This window comes from Rhamphochromis sp. 'chilingali' (genome assembly GCF_963969265.1).
Source record: "Rhamphochromis sp. 'chilingali' genome assembly, chromosome: 21".
Classification (NCBI taxonomy): domain Eukaryota; kingdom Metazoa; phylum Chordata; class Actinopteri; order Cichliformes; family Cichlidae; genus Rhamphochromis; species Rhamphochromis sp. 'chilingali'.
In genome coordinates, this window is record NC_137949.1 from 24388926 (window position 1) to 24409764 (window position 20839).

Here is a 20839-nt window from a genome sequence, read left to right on the forward strand (position 1 = left end):
GGTCCCAGTAGTATTGACTTGTATTAATCCTGAGAAGGATTCAAACTCCATTTATTTTCTTTACGGTATGGAAAGGCCTTGGTGACATGGCTCCCCAGTGTTTATAATTTTGCTTGTTTCAATTTGTACTCAGCCTCCCTTGACAGACCTGGGACATGATGAATCGTGCACGGCTGCCTTATCTGTTGATGTGCAGTTTTAACCTTTTCAGAAGGTTGCCTCTTTCCAGTGTGTGCCGACCAGTCTGCCCGTTCTACGCTTCTCACCCTCCCCAAACACACGCATACATCCAGAACACAGGAAATACAAAGAGAACGGCGGCAGAATAAAAAGAAGCACATAAGCCCTTTTCTGAAGCCACCTAATGTAAATGTTTAGGTTTTGTTTCCAAAACATTTCCATATTAAGAGTTGACGGCCATGTGCAGCAGTGGAGCGTGGAAATGGCGAGAATTTGAGGGTTTGAGTTTTGTGCAGTGTTGAGAGGGTGAGCTACGTGTGTGACACTGTGGTGAACTTAGAGCGTGCATCTGCAGGCTTTCTTCGGGGCTGTTGGCTTTGGCCTGTTTGCTCACAGATACAGCACCGTAAATCACGCGCTGTAAAACGCAGAATGCAGGGATGGGGTGTAGGAGCATGTACACTACTGCGAGGGCCGCTTAGAAGGAGGTGCACATATCTTCATGTACATGCGTCTGTCTGCACACGGGAACTGTATGTAGCATGCGCACTGCCTCGAGACCAGTCATTATAACAAGACATATGTAACAGCTGGAAAAAGAACAAAGGCTGAGAATTTATTGTTTCTGTGGTCACAATGCAATCTGTGTGTTTACAGTAAATTCTTAAATTGCAAACTAAAGATTTCTGTAAATACAGCATCTATAATAGTTCTTATAGTCTAACCAAAATGTCAAAAGATTTTATGAACTTTACCTTGAAGCTGAACTTGTACTGCTCTCTGTGGCCCTTTAGCTAGCTTCCTGTCTTGGCCTCCAGAGGCCCCACAACAGCGTTAACTGTCCAAGGATGAAGAGCAGTACTGTCAGCCCCCTGAATCTGCTCTAGCATCTAGCAACTACAGTGCTCTCCACTCAAGAGTTCAACTGTGACACGTCTTTATGCGTGGCAGCTAAGGTTCAAAGAAGAGAGGGGCCACTGGTGGCTCTTTGGGGGTTAATAAATATCTTGAAAGCTGCTTTATTTCTTTTTTGAAAAGAAATAATAAAATGTAGTTGCACATTCCAAGTGACGAGTTCCTCTGTTTAAAGCGTTACTGCATCTTTCACATCTTTAGGGATACAGTTGCTACAGGTTCTACAAGGAAATAAACAAAAACATCCTATATCTAAACACTCCTAATTTGAGCTCACATTTGCTTGGAAAGTCAATCTTTATTGCCGCAGTGCAGATTGCTTTCCCCCTCAAAATGAAGGTAAATGAAACAGCTGGACACTGTTTGACTAGCTAACCTTAACCACCATATGCAGTGTGTTGAACTCTGCATGCTCTCTTATGCACCAAAGGCTTCTGATGTCAGGATCCGGAGGCCTTGGTGTAGTGCTTTGTTATAGATAGATTATTGTTATTTCACTGCCATTGTAATGTGATTGAGTGTGTATCACCCTGTCAGAAAGATCTTTATCTTCCTGGCGGTGTTTTTGTTTGATTCAGCACAAGTTTCCTGGATGTGATCAAAGGAAAAATACCTAAGCCATCTTATCGCTCATAGATCCATCTCACTAGTGTCCCATCTTTCTATCTCTTTACTAACCTATTCCTGATGTTTTCTGTATTTCCTATCCAAAGTCAATAGCATTTTCAGATATGAATTTGAAAGTCTATCTCAGTATTTGCACACTGAGAACTCTTGAAAACAGCAGCGGTAATGTACTAACAGTCTGTTTTGTTTTTGTGCACTGCAGGTTTGGTCCAGGCCTTGTGATCTACTGGTATGGCTTTATTGGAGAGCTGGATTGCCAGAGAGACAGAGGTATCCTACTCAAAGACTGCTTCCCTACAGACATTGTCACCCTGTGCCATGCCACGCAACAAGACCGATCACCTGAGAGCCAGAATAAAGACAAAGAATGAGAAAAGATCAGAAGCAAGAATAAAACCAAAGTACAGATGAAAGAATGAATGGGAGGAAAGAGGGATGACAACAAGGAGTTGGGAAGGGTACGAACACTGAATTTTGCAGGGGTGGATACCTAGATCCGGAAGCAATTTGGCTTTCCTGCAGTGTGAGACTACTGGCAAAAAATCTGCCCTGAACTTCACCTGACCCTCATTCTCTCTCTCTCGCTCTCTCTCTCTCGCTCTCTCTCTCCCTTTCTTCCTCTCATTCACTGCTCCAAAGCGGCCGCATGTAAATGCACACCAGCATTCTCTATATATCTGACGTCACTCATAGTCATACCTGTAAATGAAAAACATGATCTGGGAGGCTGCTCTGGTCGTGGTCAACACCTGGCCCTTGGATGGCCTCTTGCACTGGAGGCTACGGTGCAAGCCAGGGCCGAAGCAGGACATAAGGGCCTTCCTTATCACGCTCAGGCCCTGGCCTTTGTCACTCCTTCCTCCTCCGTTCCATAGGCAGATAAGAGAGGTGCGGTCTAGGGGCTGGGTGACGCCTGTCTCTCACCTGCGTCACTCAGTGCCCTCTCAGTCACTCTCCAGCGGGATAAACAGGATAGTTTCTGATTAAGGTTGGCCCCTCAGTGACCCTTTTCACATTATAAAATCTTTTTTTTTTTGTTAGCACATATGCTTGACAGAACTGTTCATGCTGCTGTCAGTGTTTATTTCTTAACTGCGCAACTAATATTCAAATTCAAAGTTCCACTAACCTAATTAAGCGCAAATTTTGATACATTTACAAAAAAGGAATTTTTTTTTTTTACATTTGTTGGCTTCATGTTTACTGTAGAGTTAAAGTTATTGATAGAATTTCCAATAGGTGTGAACAAAATTGAATAATTTTCTATTTTTTTACGTTGAATATATCAATAATTTTTCACTGCATAATGTCATAAAATAATGAGCATAGCCGTGACAGTTTGCCTAAAGCAAAGCCATATTGAAATTGGGAGTAATGTGGTAGCCTAACAGTATTCACTTTAAAAGGATATAAAATAAGTGAAGAGCTTATCCTCGCATTTGTGAACCTACGTTTGCTTGACCAGTGTGTTTACTTAGTAAAATATCAAAACCAGGAGCTTTTTTACTTGTTTCACAGTAATAAAAAATAAATAAAAAGACTATTAGAATCAGCATTTGTTGCATTCTGTCCCACATTTAACCTGTAACAATTTAAAGTAAAACTACTGTACTTCCATGTGTTATTTTGTACATGTAAATATTAATAAATGTGTTGTGTAAACTATTTCAAAATCATAAACTTTATATATCAGGCACGTTTAGGCAAGTGAGGTAAAAGACAGGTACGTAGAAACACCTGATTACCATGTAAAGGTAAGTGACTGTCTAGTAGTCGTCTGTTGCACATCTTTATAACCGTGGTACATTTTATGAGTGGATACTAATGGAAGAAACACAGCCGGGCTAGGAGAACCAGAAGTGAACATAAAGTTGAGTGATGGCTTTAGAGGCAGATATGCACTGCCTATAGGGGATCCCTGTCCTTGCCCCTTTCTTTATGGCACACAAAGAGGAAAGAAAGTGAAAGGGTGAAGAACATGCTGTCACCTCAGAAAGTACACTCACAAAGAACTATTTTTGTTCATAGTGTGCTTTCAAACTGCAGGCTTCACGTGTTCTTGTGCATAGAAATGAGTCAAAACAGACCTCAGGTGCAAAGTTAGTGGAAAGCTTTTGTCTTCAGTCTATTAATCACCAAATCCGACCGCCTCATTTTCTGTTATTTAAGACAACTTCCCCATATGAAACAAAAATATGTGTTCCTATGTTTGGCCTGCATTTATGCACTGTTCAAACAGTTGGAGAGATATGGTATGTAGGGGTTAAATACCATTAAAGTGATGCTTGATTTGTTACCCTTAAACCTCTAACCTTAAGCCGACTCCCTATCTAGGCCCTGATCCCCTCCATGAGGAGGCCACTGGGTCACCACTGGGTCGCCAGGCGTCCATGGCTTCCTCTGTGCCCCCCCGCCTCTCTGCACACTGTGGTACAAAACAACTGTCCCCATGTGTCCAGTTAAACTCGGCGCGAATGCCTGGTCATGGTATGCTTAGACATCACTTTATGGCTCCTGTTGGACAAAAAAAACAGAGCTATTTTACTCGGGGAGGGAAAATTCTCCATTCAATAAGAGCAGAAAAAAAATGGAAAAGAGCAGATTCAGTTCCTCTCAAGTTTCAAGCCTTCCTGCCATTGTTTTCCAAGGTGGTTGTTGCACAAAAGAGTAGCCAGGGTCAGCTCCTATAAATTAGGTTCTGCACACAATGTGCACTAAATAAAGCTTTTTTTTAAAACGGACTTCAAAGGCGAGCCACGGCATCAGTGTCAGGTGACCAGATTTCCATGATGTGAGTGCAAATATAGAAAAACTAGTTTCCATCTGATGATTTTTAAGAGCCAGACGTCTGTATTTTGTGTTTTCTCTCCCACCCCTGTTAGAGTCATTGTTCCTGTCACAACAATGGGGCACTCGAGTGCTCTCCAAATAAGGCCAGTTTGGAGAGGTCACTTCCAGGGGCTGGTAACACCCGTGTTCTGGAGAAATTTGATCCTCAAGTGGCATACAGCAAAAACAAAACTACACATTCTTTATTTTTTGCACTGGAAAAAAACCCATTGACAATATATAGATTATTCAAAAAGTTGTAAGTTGTAAGTTTCCAAATTTTCTTAAAATTAAAATTAATAGTTACTAGTTACTTATTTATTTGGGGAGGGGATGGGGGGGGGTCTCTTCTTCCTGTACTCCAAGGTAAGGTAATACGAAGTTTTCAAAGTAATTTGTTAATTTGTGAAAATAAAAGACAAAAATACTCCATTAGCATAGTAAACTGGAACTGTAATACATCAGCCTCTATGAGGGGTCTTTGAGATGCTCCTAAACCTGACTGGAATCCACCTAACGCCTCACAGAACTCTAATTCACCAAAATGAAAAGCAAACCTGTTTATATAAAGTCCCCCAGTTGACTGTGTGTGTCAGAGTGAGAGCCAAGTGATCCAAAGAATTATCAATGGGGTGATACATTCTAAAGTGTGTAGAGCAATTTGCCATAGAAATATTTGACATGATTATGTCAAGTGCCCAGGAGCTCGGTGGAAGAAGTTTGTAACCACCAACAGTCTCCCCAGACCTTTCCACCCATTTGCTTTTTGAAGATGGGAGTAGCTTAGTGCAGAACAGCTCTCAGTGCAGCACTTTATCAATTATGGCTTTGTGGTAGAGTGGCATGATGAAATCCATGCTTCACTAAAAGACACATGACAGCCCACTGGGAGTTTTCTAAAAGATAATCACCAGGATGAGATTCTGCATATGAATATGTAGAATCTGTAGGTAAAAGTCAAGCAGTTCAGGAAGTTTTCTGGTAGTCCAGGGGCTATTGACTAGACACATTTGAGCAGGTTTTGCTTTCAAAGAGGCTAGTGGTCCATGTGAAAAGTAAAAGGGTCGGCATTTGTAACAATTTATGCAAAAACCATCACTTGTTTATACTGGTATTGCTTGTTTTTTGCATTTCTAAACAGTGATCAAAGGATACAAACATTTCCCTCAGAGGCTAAGCCAGCACACTTTGTGTTCCCAGATTTGCCAAAAGGCAGTTCGACTTCCAGACCATGAAAAAAATTTTGATCTTTCTGTTCTCAGTTCTCAATGGCATAGAGGAGACAGGCCACTGAGCATAACCTCATTAATATCATCTTACAGTCAAACACAGTAGTGGTGGAATTGTGCTATGAGCGACTAGTCACGATAGAGGGAAACAGGGAAACCGAAATATATAGCTCGATCCCGAGTGCTCAGGGTCTCAGGTTACCAAAGGTTTCATTTCAAGAAGATGACCCAAAGCATAGCACAGAGAAAAACACAGCAGTGGTTTTGGGAAAACTGTGTGAAGTCTGCACCTGAACCCCAAAGGAGCATTTATAGACCTGGAAATGGCTGCATAACAGCACTCCCAACCCAACATAATTGACTTTAAACAATTCTGTCAAGAAAGGGAGAAAAGAGATTCCAAGTTTGTAGGATCTTTCCCACGAAGAACGGTGGCTGCAGTTGCTTCCAGTGGTGCTTTAATCAAGCACTGAGCGAAGAATCTGAATACCTAATAAAGATGTTTTTTTTTCTTTTAATAAATTAACAAAACACACTTAATGCTCTCAACACACTAAAAAAGTAATTAAATGCATTATGAGAAGACCATAAAATGTGGAAACCTCAAAAGTTTAAAAACCTGAATACAATATATGCACATGTTAATAAAAAGTTTAAGAGGAAAATTGAGATCATATTATTCATCATTTTTTGCTGTTGCAACATTAAAAAGAAATGATGTGTAAGGTGATTTAGTTACACCTTATTATAATACTGGTTACAGTTCTTAAATCTGGGACTCCCATGTGTCAGATTAGTTTGATGCAGTTCACAGCATCCACTCTGTCTGGTCTCAGCCTGCAGGCTATTGGAAGTCCACTATCCACTCAGATGTACATCTTGGACCAATCTCTTCCACATCCTGCTGTTTTATGCTTCTTCATCCAAGCTCATAGATAGACCACTGAGACACAGAGAATGAAAAAAGGAGAGAACCTGGAAGAGCTGGTTCTATCCCTCTAGCAGACCACCAAAAGGACTTTCTCCACGCTCCTGTGTTATTTATGTGAAGAGAGCTCTGGCCTGTTTCTGCCGCAGGCAGCATAGTGCTTTTAGTAAGGATCCTCTCAGCCTCCCTCAGCCAGCCAGACATCACAGCATGGAAATAAATAAAATTATATCCAGGAAGAGTCCAAACAGCCAGTATGAAATGTAAAAAAAAAAAAGAAGGAAAGAAAGAAAGAAAAGAGAAAACAACAACAACAAAAAAGATTTTACATTTTTTATTTATTTTTTTGTTGTGAGGGCTTGAATAACAGCACTGGGAAAAAGCGGTCTCTCTTCTCTGAGCCGAGGAAGACGCGAACAGACTTCATTTTTATTTTTAGGAAGCTCTACCCGCTAATCAGAGGCTGTTATTTAAAAACAACAATAGATCATGAGAAAAATGGTTGGGGGGATTTTAAATGGCAACGCGGTGGATTTTTGATTGACATGATGGAGGACAGATGGTATGTTTGAGGGAAACTGAACAACTATGACAAATAAATCCACACTGAAGGGTGGGGGAGGATAATTTAGTTTCCTATGACTCATTGGCTTTATGGGACAAGACACGAACGGGAGCTTTAAAAAAAAACAACAACAACAAAATTTTAAAGCTCTGCACTGCCTGCAAAAATCAAAGATCACATGCAACCAATGTCTGGCCAGTAGCTTTAAATGAGCAACTCAACATGCTCTTAGTTGAAATGAGCAGCTTGGCAATAGAAATGGTATGCAACAGTATTTTAAAGAGAAAGCTGTTGACTTGGCTTCTTGCTGATTGACGTATTTCATTTAGAGCTAAGCTCCCATTTGTGAAAACAGTGGCACTTGCTGCATAACCCGCTGCATTCAAATAAATCCAGGAAGCATATCTGGAGTTCCTTCTACTGAGATCTGATATACCATGTGTCTGCAGCTAGCACTTAGGCCTGTCACAGTCCTGAGCTTAGCCAAGATGTCATACATCAGCTATTTTTGTTCCAGCTACATTCATGCGTATTATTTTAACATGTATAGCAATGAATAAAAGAGATAACGGGAATACAACCGAATGTGCGTTTGTGGTTGGAACCACAGGGGTGACAACCCGCATGGAGTATGCCTGCTCCAGCATCAGCCACTAGAAAGGTCAGCCCCCCCCCTTGAATGGCATTTGGTTTGTGACAGAAGTGACCCAGAAACTGTGATATCTCCTGATCACAGCGAGGGTCCAGAGGAAGCCCGGTAACAACCCCAAAATCAGGTTCAGGCCAGCATGGCGATGAGCAGGGGTGAGGAAAGCAGCAGGGTAGAGGAAAGGTAGAAGAGGAGCAGACAGCAGAAAGGCAGCAGTAGATGTATGATCACAAGTGACATCCTAAAAGATTAGAGCTGCGTGGTCGGAAAATACGACTAGAGCTAGTCAGGGGGAAAAGGTTAGTTGCATGAGGTGGAGAGAAAAAAATGATTCGGTCAAAACAACCTTGGCTCACCCTCTCCCTTGTCTTCTATTTGTGAGCATTATGGCCTGATGAGAGCTGTGGCAAGCTTGTTATTATGAAATAAGTGCACTTGGGAGGAGGTGGGGCTACTGTACGGATGAACGTGGCTATTATGGGATGCACGGACCGCAGGTTTTGATTGGTGCTGAGAGCAAAAGCTTCCAGGGCATAATCAGAGCCACTAATCCAGCTGATAACAGTGGGTCTGGCCCTGCACACTGTGCCAACCCCTCGCTCATTCAAAAGTAGCATTGCATTTGTCAAAACAAGCCTTATTGTCATTTATCACCCTGCAGTAAATCCTGGCTTGAAATCCTAGCACACAGATGAGAAGACTTCTCTATTATGTACAGACTTAGCTTAATTTGGGAAATATATGAAAGAACAGATGTGATTGGGTATTTTATTGAATTGTTGCCACAGGCAACATAATATTTTTGTGCTGGGAAATTATGAAGAGCAGGGATGGAAGCAGTCGTTTGCACGGTGAAGACAAGAACAGAAGAAGGCACTGGCTTTTTTTTTGTGATGTTTTATGAGTGTTTCATCGAGCCTTTGCTGCGCTGAGCAATTAACTGTTTTGCTTAAAACACAGTGCCAACTGCAGTGCTGCTTCAGTTAGAGAATTGTAGGCCATTTGTCATTTTTACAACTCATTTTCACCCCAAAACACTCCACGATGTGGCTGGATATAACCTTGCTGGAACCATGTCCTTGAGTTCCCACTGGCAGGTAAATATACACTTCCATCTAAACACACGTCTCACATTGTCTGCCTTTGACTTATGGGAGGTCAGCCTGAGAGGGATCGATGTTGCAATTCAGTTTTAGAGGCCTGATGATGTCACGTTGCAGTGTACTGTGGCTTATGGGACCAGGAACCTGTTGATACAAGAAAACCACATCACCTCAACGGTCTTGACTCACATTTAGTGACAAAGGATGAGGGCCGCATGTGTGCTGGAGTGGGTTTTTATGCACACTTGCATGGGCCAAATCTTGCACATGCTCTACTGTAACTTCAACACGTCACTCCACTGACAACATCCCAATCCCACAGGGATCATCATCAGGTCACACAAGAGGGAAGAATGAATAGAGCGATGTGATGTTGTCATTCAAATGCAATGGATCACTTGAACTCCACTGCCCTGTTGTAATGACCCTGTGTAAAGACCTGTAATGTGGTTTTCCCATTGGGTTTGAGGGAAACCCTATTCCAGGCCATTCAGGTGTGCAATAAAGTGCTTTTCACTTTCTGAGGACTTCCTGTCTCCAGTGGCGTTCTCCATTAACTCCTCACAGACAGACAAGAGCCTTTCTATTGGCCCAGGCACTCTTTATCGCAGCAGTTATTCCCCTCAGGTATGGCGCTACCTGACCCACAGATAAGATAGAAAGCCGGCTGCCTGTCATTATTGGTAGATGAAGGCTATCTGAATATTGACAACAGTTTACACTCCTTGTTGTGAAACAAAGTTGAACTTGTAAGACAGTTGAACACAAGGCTTTTATTGTGTTGAGGAGATATGAAAGCTCCCTGTGGCCACATACCCAAATACCCTTATGTCATGGCTTGCAACCCCTCCTCTTCAGTTGACTATTTATTCCCACCAGCTGTAGTGACGTGCTAAAAAAGTTCTTGACACCAGCTATTGCTTTTCATCACTGAAGCTTCCCTGCTAACAGGGAACAAGTTAGCGTTTCTTGTCTCCCCTGTATTCTGTGTGCTTGTGAAAATGCTCACAGCGACCGATTTTAATGCAAGACACCGCATAAAATGGGTCCTTGAATCACCTGCTATTAGAGTGTTGTGCAGAAAAACATGACTAATAATAATAATAATAATACGCTGACGTGGATGTTGTGTGAAAAAATTTTTCGCACATGCACATTCCATGTTTTTTGCAAGTAAACTCATCTTGATAGTTTAAAATAATTAGTTTCGCCCGATTATATAGTTTAAAATGACCAAAATAATGTTGTTTGCGACTGAAAAAAAGTAATCTAAATTTAAGACGTCATTTTCCGCTTTTCACTGGATAAAATGATGATTATCCGAAGTTGTTGGGCTATTTGTAATTTGAATAAGAGCAACTTATCCGGTCTTAAAGTTTGTGGAAAATATTTTAAATAATATAAAGCCATTTCCACTTTCCACTATTGTAAAGGCAATGAAACGCATTTCAGTTCATATTTAAACGAAATTAAATGATTACTTATTTCAATAACAATGTGATGCTATTAAAATAAGAAATCATCAATGATCAATTCTGTGTGAAAAGTTATTATTATTATAAATTATTATTATTATTATTAATAATAATAATAATAATAATAATAATAATAATAATAATAATAATAATAATAATAATAATAATTAAATAAATTGCGGTTGGCTGTGCTTGGAGTCTGTCGTCGCTATGTTTTATAATCATATTAAACCAGTCTGGGCTAATTACGTGGAGCACCGTTGACTCGCGTTGACGCACAGCCTGGAACTCCATCCCAGTGTCACCAGACTCCCTCTCCTCTTTTTGCCTTCACTTGTCTTCGCTCCTTTTTCTTCTTCTTTTTTTCTCTTTCGTATAGATGCCTGCATGCCATTGAATTGTCGAGGTTTTAACTGCCATCCGAGACGATAATGGTTACCGATTCTATACTTTCAGCCATAATCTTCAAGTGGGCCGTGATTAATGATGTCAGAGTTAGCAGGGTCCTTCGGGTCCCCGGCTGGATGACTTCAGCCCTGCTGCCCTGCTCTTCAAACCTCCTCTCTTTTCTTTAAACACAGACGCACAGCCACCGGCGTACACAGAGCTTGCAGAGATGGTCGCGTATGAATTGCTCATTTCTCTCTCTCTTTTTCTCTGTCACATACACACACACACTCAGGAATGGGAGCCGGGCAACAAGTCCCCAGGTGCAAAGCATTATATTGACCCTACAATCCATCTTTATTGATTTTACCATCAACGTGCTCTCCTAATACATGCATAAGGAGCCTTTTACCTGTGAGTAAATATGAAACGAGAGTCTCTGAGGTCACATTTACGGCAGCAGGTCAGGGTCTCTCTCATATGTTGAAATAGCCAAGGTGGGATCCCAGTATGTAAACTTTTGAGGTAAAGGAAGAAAAAAAGTAGGATATCCGTATTTGTATATGTACATAAATATACACGTCTGAGTATAAACTTCAATGTTATTTGCAATTTTTAACACAGAAATGGAAATGAACGAATGAACGCTGATGTCTCTCAAAGAGAAAGACATAGAAACCGCTTCTTCTTCCTCTCTTTCCATAAATACATTTACTCTGGCCCCCAGAAGGGGTCGCCATCATGTAATAACACTGCGCCCAAGGGTGTGGTGGGGAGGGGGTCTCCAGATCGCGCTCCTTCCCTCTCCCTCTCCCTCTCTTTCTCTCTCGCTTGAGAACATCTACATTATATTGAAGTTATTTAATGGATTTGAAATGCGCATCGTGCCTTTAGAAATATGCACATTAATCAATAACCCGGAGAAATTTCATATTTTACAAAATCCACTATGTGTGCGCATCCACGCTTCTCTCCCCCTGCTTCTCCCTCAGCCCTCTTCTGTTATTTACAGTTCTTGTGAAATGTCTCACTTTGCTGCCCTCGGCCTCCCGCAAGATATTTCTAACCATTTTTTTAAGCTCTCAAAATAACCGAAGGAAATTAGGAATAAAAAAAATCTACTTACGAAAACAACCCATAAATTAAGAGAATCGATATTTGCGCCACTCAGTGTTAGGACTTTCGTTTCATAATGGAATAATGCCATATTTATACCCCAATCTTATGGGCTCTCAAGCCATAAACCGTGATTATTTCACTGAAAAACCGGTCAAACGTTGACAACCTTGGGGCCATTGTAACACGGTGCTGGAAAAGGGAATATAATGAGGAGGAGGAGGGGAAAAAGGAGGCCAGCGGCTTGCCTAATTAAATCTTAACTGATTGAAATGAAGGTTTGAGTACCTCAAGGCTTGACTAAACTTCGGCTATTTCCCTTTTTATTGCGCCTTATTTATTCTGCACTAACATGCCGTCTTTTCTGCCTCTCCAGCAGCCTCAGCACTGGCCATTGCAATTTTCAGTTTCTGCTAATTCCAACCCCCCATAGCTATGTTATTTGACTATTTATAACATTCGCATCATTAAGATTTCCTTTTTGCAGGGTGAGTGTGCATTGGAGAGGGGTTGTGTATGTGTGTTGAGGGGAGTGGCAGTCACTCTTTTTTAAGAAGACAAGTATCATTGAAGTGTGAAAAAAATCGCCTCTTATTCCTGTAGCGGGCAAGCAAACAATCGTGAATATCACCCGGACAGTTGAAGATTTTTTTAAGGTGGTCCTCATAAAAATATAAGCCATGATGCTCTTTTTTTATTTGCATTTTTTTTGCAGCAAAAAATATATTTATATAAAATGCTATGTTTAATTTCAATATTCCAGAGATTTTTATTTATTATTTATTTATTTATTTATTTTTATTTAAGACAAAAATCCAAATTTTCTATTGATCAAAAATGCCGTCGAGTAAATATCGCAGAAGGCCAGTGAGGAGTCATCAGTGGGACTATCTGCGGGCGCGTTTCTTCTCCTATTGTCTGAGGAAATAGTATCATAAATGATAAATAGATAATGGAGCTGTCTCCTGCAGACACGTTCATCAGCGGTAAATGGGAGCTGGCGCAGAGCACCACGGAGAATTAAGGCGAAAGAGTTTGCAACATTCCTGCAGGGGATAAGTTGTTGACAATTAAAGAACACACACATATACACACACACACACACACACACGAGGAGAGAGAGAAGGAGAGAGAAAGAGTGGTGGGGCGGAGAGATGGGGACGGGGAAAGAGGTCAGAAATGCATTTACTGGTTGTCTTTGTTGGTTATTTCTGTTTGGTTCCGTGTGCTAATTTTTTTCTCTTTTGTTTGCTTTTCATTTGAAGACTTTCTCCTCAAGGCCGGCTTGACTTTTACGCCATATCAGGTGTTGCTGCCATTTGAGCGCGTGTTTTGCTTATCCAACACCCAGACAAAATGCATTACACGAAAAGGGAGGTGTATGTGAAATCACAGCTCAGTTCAGGTAGATGGGAGCATTTGGTTCTTAACGCAGCCTGACTTTTGATTAATCGCGTAAGATATGAATGCATGCGTCTTTATGCGCCATTCCCCTGCTAGTTGGCTTGAAAATTGAGTGGTTTCTACATGGTGAGCTATTTCCTGGTGTGCAAATTCGTGTATTTTTTTTAATTTATTTTATGCCAAAAGGAAATGCTTCATGTATAGGAAAATAAAATGTGAAAGTATATCACATCTCATTACTGAGAAAAAGGGGGCAATAAGCATTAGAAGTTAAAAACACAATGTGAACTCGACGGATAGATGAAGTTTGGACTCACACAGTTGCCTTTGCTGAGTTTGGATTGCAAAAAACAACCAAGTCTTCTTTAAAAAAAAGGGGGGGGGGGGGGGGGGGGGAAGCCACTGCCGTGAGACTGGGTTGTCCAGAAAGCCTTTTCGGTGGTGCTATAATAAACCATTTTCCCTGGGCTTTATTGATCAGTCACTCTGAGCTAATGTAATTATCCTCATCAATAGGGGGACTGCAGGGAGAATCATTATGCGGTTGACATTGATAAATGATCAGCCAAATGCGGTCCTTTTCTCCCAGGGACCCCCGCCTCTGACCCGCCTCGCACAGGCCTACATAACGTAGTCATAGAAACACCTTATGGCAAGAGGAGAGAAAACTGCTGAAATGTTAAAAAAAAAAAAAAAAGGAAGAAAAGGAGGGCAACACACAGACACACACATGCGTACACACACTCATGGGCCTACACACACAGAAAACTGAAACTTAAAAAAAAAAAAACAAAAAAAAAAAACTGTCCCTGTCCCCCAGAGCAAGCCATTTTGGGGAGAGCCAGCTGCACAGCGAAGGACACTCAGTCCCTGCGTAAGCGTTCATTTTTACGACCACTATCCAAATCAGCAATTTGAAAGAACAACAAAGAAGAAGCAAAACTTTTCTAACGCGCTCCCCCCCCCCCCCCCCGTCGCTGCCAGCAGATCCACTTGTGTATCTAAAAATATATATTTGCAGTCGTCTCTCTTAGATCATAAACCCCACTTTACCAGATGCTCTGCAGGAAGCGCGCACGCACACATATACAAACACACACACACACACGCACACGCAAACATATCCAATAACATGAGTATTATTAACATGTTGCCTCTGTAACGCACTCAGTGTTTCTAGCGGGTGAACTGGGTGTGTGGACTTTTAATATTGTTGCACGGGAGGAGAGTGTCTTCCAGAGGAACGGGCTGCATTGTGCAGCAGTGCAGAGGGAATATATTCCTTATTTTATTCCTGCAGCAGCGGCCCGGACTGGCTTTGACAGGGAGGAGATGAAGGGGTGGAGTTGTTTAGCTCGGCTGGATCATCCATCATCCCTGTCACACCGAATCGGCAAAAGGAAAGCAGCAGAGGCAATCTACCTTCTGTCTCATCGGGGAAGAGGGGAGGGAGGAGGAGGAGGAGGAGGAGGAGGAGGAGGAGGGGGGGGGGGGGGGGTCGGGACGAGGGGGGGAGAAAAGAAAAAAAACTATTAATATTAAAATCCTCTCCATCCACAGTAATCCTCACGTTTTCTCTCTTTTTCATCTGATAATCTCCGCACAAAACGAAGGGTTTCTTCCTTCCGTTTTATCCACAGAATAATAGACCACTAAAAAAACAAAAAGGGCTTTTAGGTTTTAAATAGTCGACAAAAGAAGATACACCAAACTAGACTTTGGTGTAAAACTAATAATTTTTTTTCTTCTGCCTGGTTAAGGCCCAGCATCCCGAATTGGAAAAAAAATATTGTTAAATAACGATTATCTCTTCAGGTATGGTGTCTGCAATTAAAACAATTTTTCACCGACAACCTGGGAATCGTTTAAACCAATTAAAAGAGGGGGGAAATACCTAAAAGGAAATATTGCTTTTGGATTGTCGTGCAGGCCAAAATATATGAACGATAAATAGCTAAACAATAATAATCTGTCAATGCTGGATTTAAATTAAAAAAAAGGACTTTCCACGCAGAGAGTGGAAATATGCGATGTGCAAAACCGGAGAAAATACATAATAAAAAACTAAAGTCAACAGTTAAAAACCTGTTTAGGCCTGCAAATGCGTCACAAACAAACAAATCTAAACAATAATGTATAAAAAAAGACCCATCATTTTTTTTTACGATAAATTATAATATCTGAATAAAAATAAAACGCAAAAAAAGGCTCGGTTAATATTTAAACCCACAAAAAATAAATCGAAAATCTTAAAAAAAAGAAAAAAGAAAAATCTCTATAACAACGACAACACAAGAAGAAATAAAGAATTAAAAATTTAAAAAGAAAAAAGAGAATCCTAAGCCAGTTTGGTTAGTGTGCAAAATAAACAGTAAAATTCAATAATAATAATAATAATAATAATACCTATAATTTTCCATACACTATATTTGTTGCTTCACACATAATAACAAGATTAAAAAATAGTTTGCAATGATAATTAAGAGAAAAAAAATGTAGGAGTTGAAACATACTTATAGCCCTGAATCCAGTGCAAGAAAGTAAAGGACAGAAAATGTTTCAGCCAAAGTTATGTTGTCATTTCTGGTTTAAGGCTATGACTTGGGTGGCCGCGGGAGAACACCGGCGCAGGGATAGAGACAAGAGAGAAGAGATAGCCCTCAAAGCCCATCTCTGTACTCCTGGACGACATTGCCCGATTAGACCGACAGGCGGCGCTGCAAAACGGCAGAAATTAGCACAAAGCACATACAGAGGGCCGCCATGGTTCTGACCGAAGAGGCAATTATTGTGGGAACAAATCATTGCTCTGTTGTTAGAATAAGTAGGAAGACTTTAAAAGGTGAATCTATGTGGACTTTTTTTTTTTTTTTTTGGAGGGTACAGGGAGAACCCTGGCTTTTTTATTATTTCTATTTTTACTGGTTTTTTTTTTTTAAATATTTAAACTAATTCACTTCCACTCAGTTCATAGTCACTTTCCTCATGTTGGATATCTTTAGAAAAATAAATAAATACATAAAATAAAAATACATGCCCTTTAAAACGTTTTGTTTATGCTTATCAATAAGTCCAGGCCACTGTCAGCCTTTTTTCTTTCTTTCTTTTAAATGCACCTCCACTTAACTGCTAATAGCCTTCTAAGTCTGAGATGGGCTGGTGTTGAATTTGCTCTGCAATTTGCACACTTTATTTGCATTTGTCAGTAATTTATTACGCGGAGGGCATATTTGTGTGCCTAAATAAATGTCCATGGGAAGATGTATTTCAACCACAATTTGTTATTGTCAGTTTAAGAGGGCACTCAAACGGGCAGTCTGGTTAAAACAAGCTATTGCAAACAGAGTGCTGGAAGAAAGTTTGAAATGGTGTATTTTTATGACCATTTGCAAAAATAAATTCAACAGGCAACAATATATATACAAAAAAAGGGTTTCTGAGTTATAATAATAATAAACCAATTAATTGTGTTCTGTTAAAATGGGTACGTGAATTAAGACTTGTATGCAACACAGTTAATCACACAAAAAGCTAACAAAAATCAAAAATGAAATATTTATTACAGCATTTGTGACTGAACACCTTTTAAACATTACGTCACAGTCCTCATACAAGTATTTAATGTATTTTTGACAAAGCTTAAGGGAGACGGCATCTTATCATCTAGTGAGGAACACGTGCTGAAAAAGGAAGGAATTCATGGACATACAATATCAATGCCACAGCAGATCTGAAACTAGCAAAAACATTCTTTTTCAATTGAGGTAAACACATAGAATATCTAACATGAAACAATTAATAGACTGAACTCTGTACGAAGTTTGTTACAATATTCTCTCAGCTTTTTTCTCCCAAAAGCATTGAGTTCATAATTTAAGTTTTTTTTCTTTTCTTTTTTTTGTGTGTGTGTATGCGTGTGTGTGTGTGTGTGTGTGTGTTTCAGGTTTTTTGGTGCATCAACCATCAAATGCTTCTCCAGTGCCACAGAATCAACATTTGTGTCAGCATTGTCCTTATGGCAAGAATGTTGATCCACAGATAAAGAAGCGCTGCAGGATGTTGCTTTTCCACTATTAAGCTTCCTTCAAAATGCTCTTCATCAATGAGAGTCCAGGGTACAAAAAAAATAAAATAATATTAAAATAAAAATGTATAAAACCAACACAATCCAGTGCTTGGGCAATTCAAACAACGAACTCTTTTTTTCTTTAAAACCTACAGGGCAACATTCATTCATGAACCAAAAACAAGAAAAAGAGAGAGAGGGGCATGACAAATGTTCAAACTGAATCTTCTGGAGAGATCCGGTGTCATTTAGCAGCCTTTTCCCATCATGCCCTGTTCTTATGGGGGACAGGACCTGATTGCCCTCTGTGGTTTGAAGCCTTTTTGAGATGTTCCATCTTCTTATTTTTTTTTCTTTAATAGTGCTGTGCTGCGAGACAGTTTCTCCTCCAGGAAGGAGCACACACAGTGTGAGAGAGAAAAGGTTAACCTTTAATTCTAAAACTAGCTCAGGAAACAGAAACCATGTGATCAACAAAAAAAATGCACAAGTTTTAACTTATTTATCTATACTTTTATACTACAGTAGTTATAACTCTTGGAGTCTTTCTGTTGTTTCTTTTTTTTTTTTCTTCTCTTTTTTAAATCTTCCAGAGTGATCTTATAGAAGCGTTTGAGAGCATCACATGAATGTGTACTGAACGTGTTTATGACGGTGCGTGAGTGTGAGAAAAGTGTGTGTGTTTTGCTTTTTTCCGAGCGGGTGCGTCTGTCCGTTCTTTGCACGCGTATGTCAAAACATCCTCTGTTGATCTTTACCAAAAGCCCAAGACTTTACAAAGTGTTCTTGTCAGCTTGGTCCTCCGTTTGGATGAAAGTAACAAAATTGACAAGTTAGAAAAAAAAAGAAAAGAATTATCACAGCTCATCTGGAATTCTGTTTCGTTCGTGTCAAATTCTGGTCAAAAGGGTTTGCTTCTTATTCTTAAAAATAGTCTCAAAATAGGATTTATTGTTGGTTGCTGTTTGTTTGTTTTTTATTCTTATTGGTTTCTTGTAGTAGCTGCTGTTGTCGTGATGTCGTAGCAAAGTTCCCTTATGCTATTGGGCATGGATGTCCAGGCCTTGTCCTCCAGTACTGGGGTCAACGGGAGAAAGCAAAGGGGGTCTCTGTGCAGACATGGTCATTCCTGGGTGCGACGAGGGTCCTCCGTGCATCAGCATGGCGTGATGAGTGTGGTGGACGCGGGGATGATCGGGTAGGTATGCATGGAAAGGGGGCCCGTGTCGGAGCTGGGAAGGGTGAGAGGTCAGCTGATGATGGTTGGTGTAAGTGGGTGGGATCATGCTCATGCCCATAGGACCACTCTGAGGTACGTACTCCCCTGGCATGCCTGACAGACCTGAGAAGAAAGGCAGAAAGGCGAGAACGTATTTACACAGTCACTAAAACTGTTTTCTCGCCGCAGCTTTGACACGCTCCCTCTCCATTAACAGACCTTAATTCAATTTAAACTCAACGTCTCCAACAAAGAGCTTAACAGATTTTATGACACTGCGCCTGTGACTGCAGCGCTTTTAGCTCCTACAAGTAAAGAGAGACATTATTGTAGCAGACTATTTTAGGCGATGGTGAGTGGTTTACAATGCCCAATAGCGTTGTGGTCAGGTCTCAGGTCGGAAAATGATCCTCAGTCATCCACAGACACTGTAGTCCTGGAGGATGTGAGGAAAACCAAGCAGGCGTATTGATGTGGAGAAGTGCTAATACTTTTACAAGTGGAAGAGTCAATTCCCCAGCTGAATTTAGTGACTAACTAAACAGGCATTCTCTCGTGGGGATGTGCCTTTGTGCACATATTTGATTTAGAATCTCTTAAAGACATCGTTAAATAATTTAGGTCTCGGTTAGTTGCATCACCAATATAGAGAACATTAAAGGCTTGTTTCCGCCTCTGAATAAGAGCATTTCAAGCAAAAAAAAAAAAGTACCAGTTGTTCATCAAACAGCGGCAAGGCAGTGTAACAAAGACAAAAAAAAGTGGAAAGAGAGAGCAAACGGAAAGGCGGTGGCTTATGCTGATATCTCTTAAGGTGGACTCCACTTCATATGTGTAGAGACCTCAGCATGCTGCATCTCTCATACTGTGACACGACCCAGGACACGGGGCTGGCTCAGCAGTGCCACTGTTTGGCTTTTCGCATTGCTGTTTGTTGTAATCAGCAAGAAAAAAAAAAGTCAAATGTGGGGGTGTTGTTCCTGGTGCCTGGGACTGGAGTATGGGAACAAGGCTGGTCCAGAGGCCTGGACCTTGGGGAGAAACGAGTGAGCAGGAGGTCCCGCTGGAGCCAGGGGGCCTGGGTCTGGGATTGGGTCTGGGCTGGCCTGCTTTGTAATGTGAACCCCTGGGGGATTAGAAGCTGTAATAGGAGGGGAGAGGTCGCTGCAAGGTCACTAGGCATGCTCACTCTCTGCATTCCTCCACCTTAGAACACTGCAATTAAGAAATTACACTGGAGGACCCCGGTGAGGGGAAGAGGAGGAGGACAGAAAGGAGAGAGGGACAGCAAAGGCCAAGATTAATGGCCAGTCCGCTGGTTGAAAGCTATGCCATTCTCTAATGCTCCCTTTCCATGTCAGTTCATTTGAAATGCAAGTGTTTGTCAGAACAGGTCTCTTAAAACCTCACTACTCAGGTCATAAAATAAATAAATCATTCAGGGTGTTAGTAGGGTATGATGGATGCCCTCACCTCCATATAATCCAGGACAGCTCCTGTTAAAAGGCCCAGCAGATGTTTTTGACACTGTAAGCTGGTAATCTCTAGTCTTGTAAGCTCCAGTCATTCCGTTAAGTAGATCCTAGACCCCCCCCACCCCTTCTTTTATTAACAAGAGTGGTAAAATCTGAAGACAATGACTGAGGACAGACTGGGCCTCTCTCCCTTGCCATCTCTGCATGCCTGCCTCCCTAGCTGGCTGCGCACTTCTGTTATGGCACAGTAGTCCTGCTCAATGGCTGGCCATAATTAAGTACCAAATATACCATATTGTGTGACTGTGTAATCAAATCAAGAGAGGATAATATTGCTCTGTATTAAGCTATTAATGTAATTGGTCATGAAGCATAAAGTATGTTACGTAATTAAATAGTCTCAAAATTATATAGCCCTATATTAAGAATTAGCCAACCTGAGCAAATGTTGTCTCTGTGTGGCTGTTTTAGGGAACATTGCTTCCTGATTTTCCCTTCTCTCTCTCTCTTTTTTTCCTTCCTGCCATTAGCAAAGACAGGAGGGGATGAGATAAAACGTGCGAGAGGCAGCGAGAAGCAGAGGAAGAGAGAGAGAATGCAAGGACTGGAGGGGTGAAATGATCTCTGTCGGCAGAATTACCGCTGTGACCCTTTGGAAAATCCAGTCTCCAT

At 41.0% G+C, this 20839-nt stretch overlaps 2 protein-coding genes across 11 annotated transcripts in view; one reads left to right on the forward strand and one right to left on the reverse strand.

Annotated features, from left to right (window-relative positions):
• The window catches only part of cdin1 (CDAN1 interacting nuclease 1), a 50889-nt gene extending 47517 nt beyond the window's left edge, over nt 1–3372 (forward strand). For all 6 annotated transcript variants that reach the window (XM_080870005.1, XM_080870007.1, XM_080870009.1 and 3 more), the window contains one exon: nt 1925–3372. In XM_080870005.1, coding sequence (XP_080726131.1) covers nt 1925–2093 — 169 coding nt within the window. In that variant the 3' untranslated portion in view covers nt 2094–3372. The remainder of the gene's footprint in view (nt 1–1924) is intronic.
• A 13389-nt stretch (nt 3373–16761) lies between these two features.
• Nucleotides 16762–20839, reverse strand: part of meis2a (Meis homeobox 2a) — a 79789-nt gene continuing 75711 nt past the window's right edge. For 3 of the 5 annotated variants that reach the window (XM_080871688.1, XM_080871687.1, XM_080871689.1), the window contains exon 13: nt 16762–18815. In XM_080871688.1, coding sequence (XP_080727814.1) covers nt 18514–18815 — 302 coding nt within the window. In that variant the 3' untranslated portion in view covers nt 16762–18513. The remainder of the gene's footprint in view (nt 18816–20839) is intronic. The other 2 variants (XM_080871690.1, XM_080871691.1) reach the window with 1 other exon arrangement.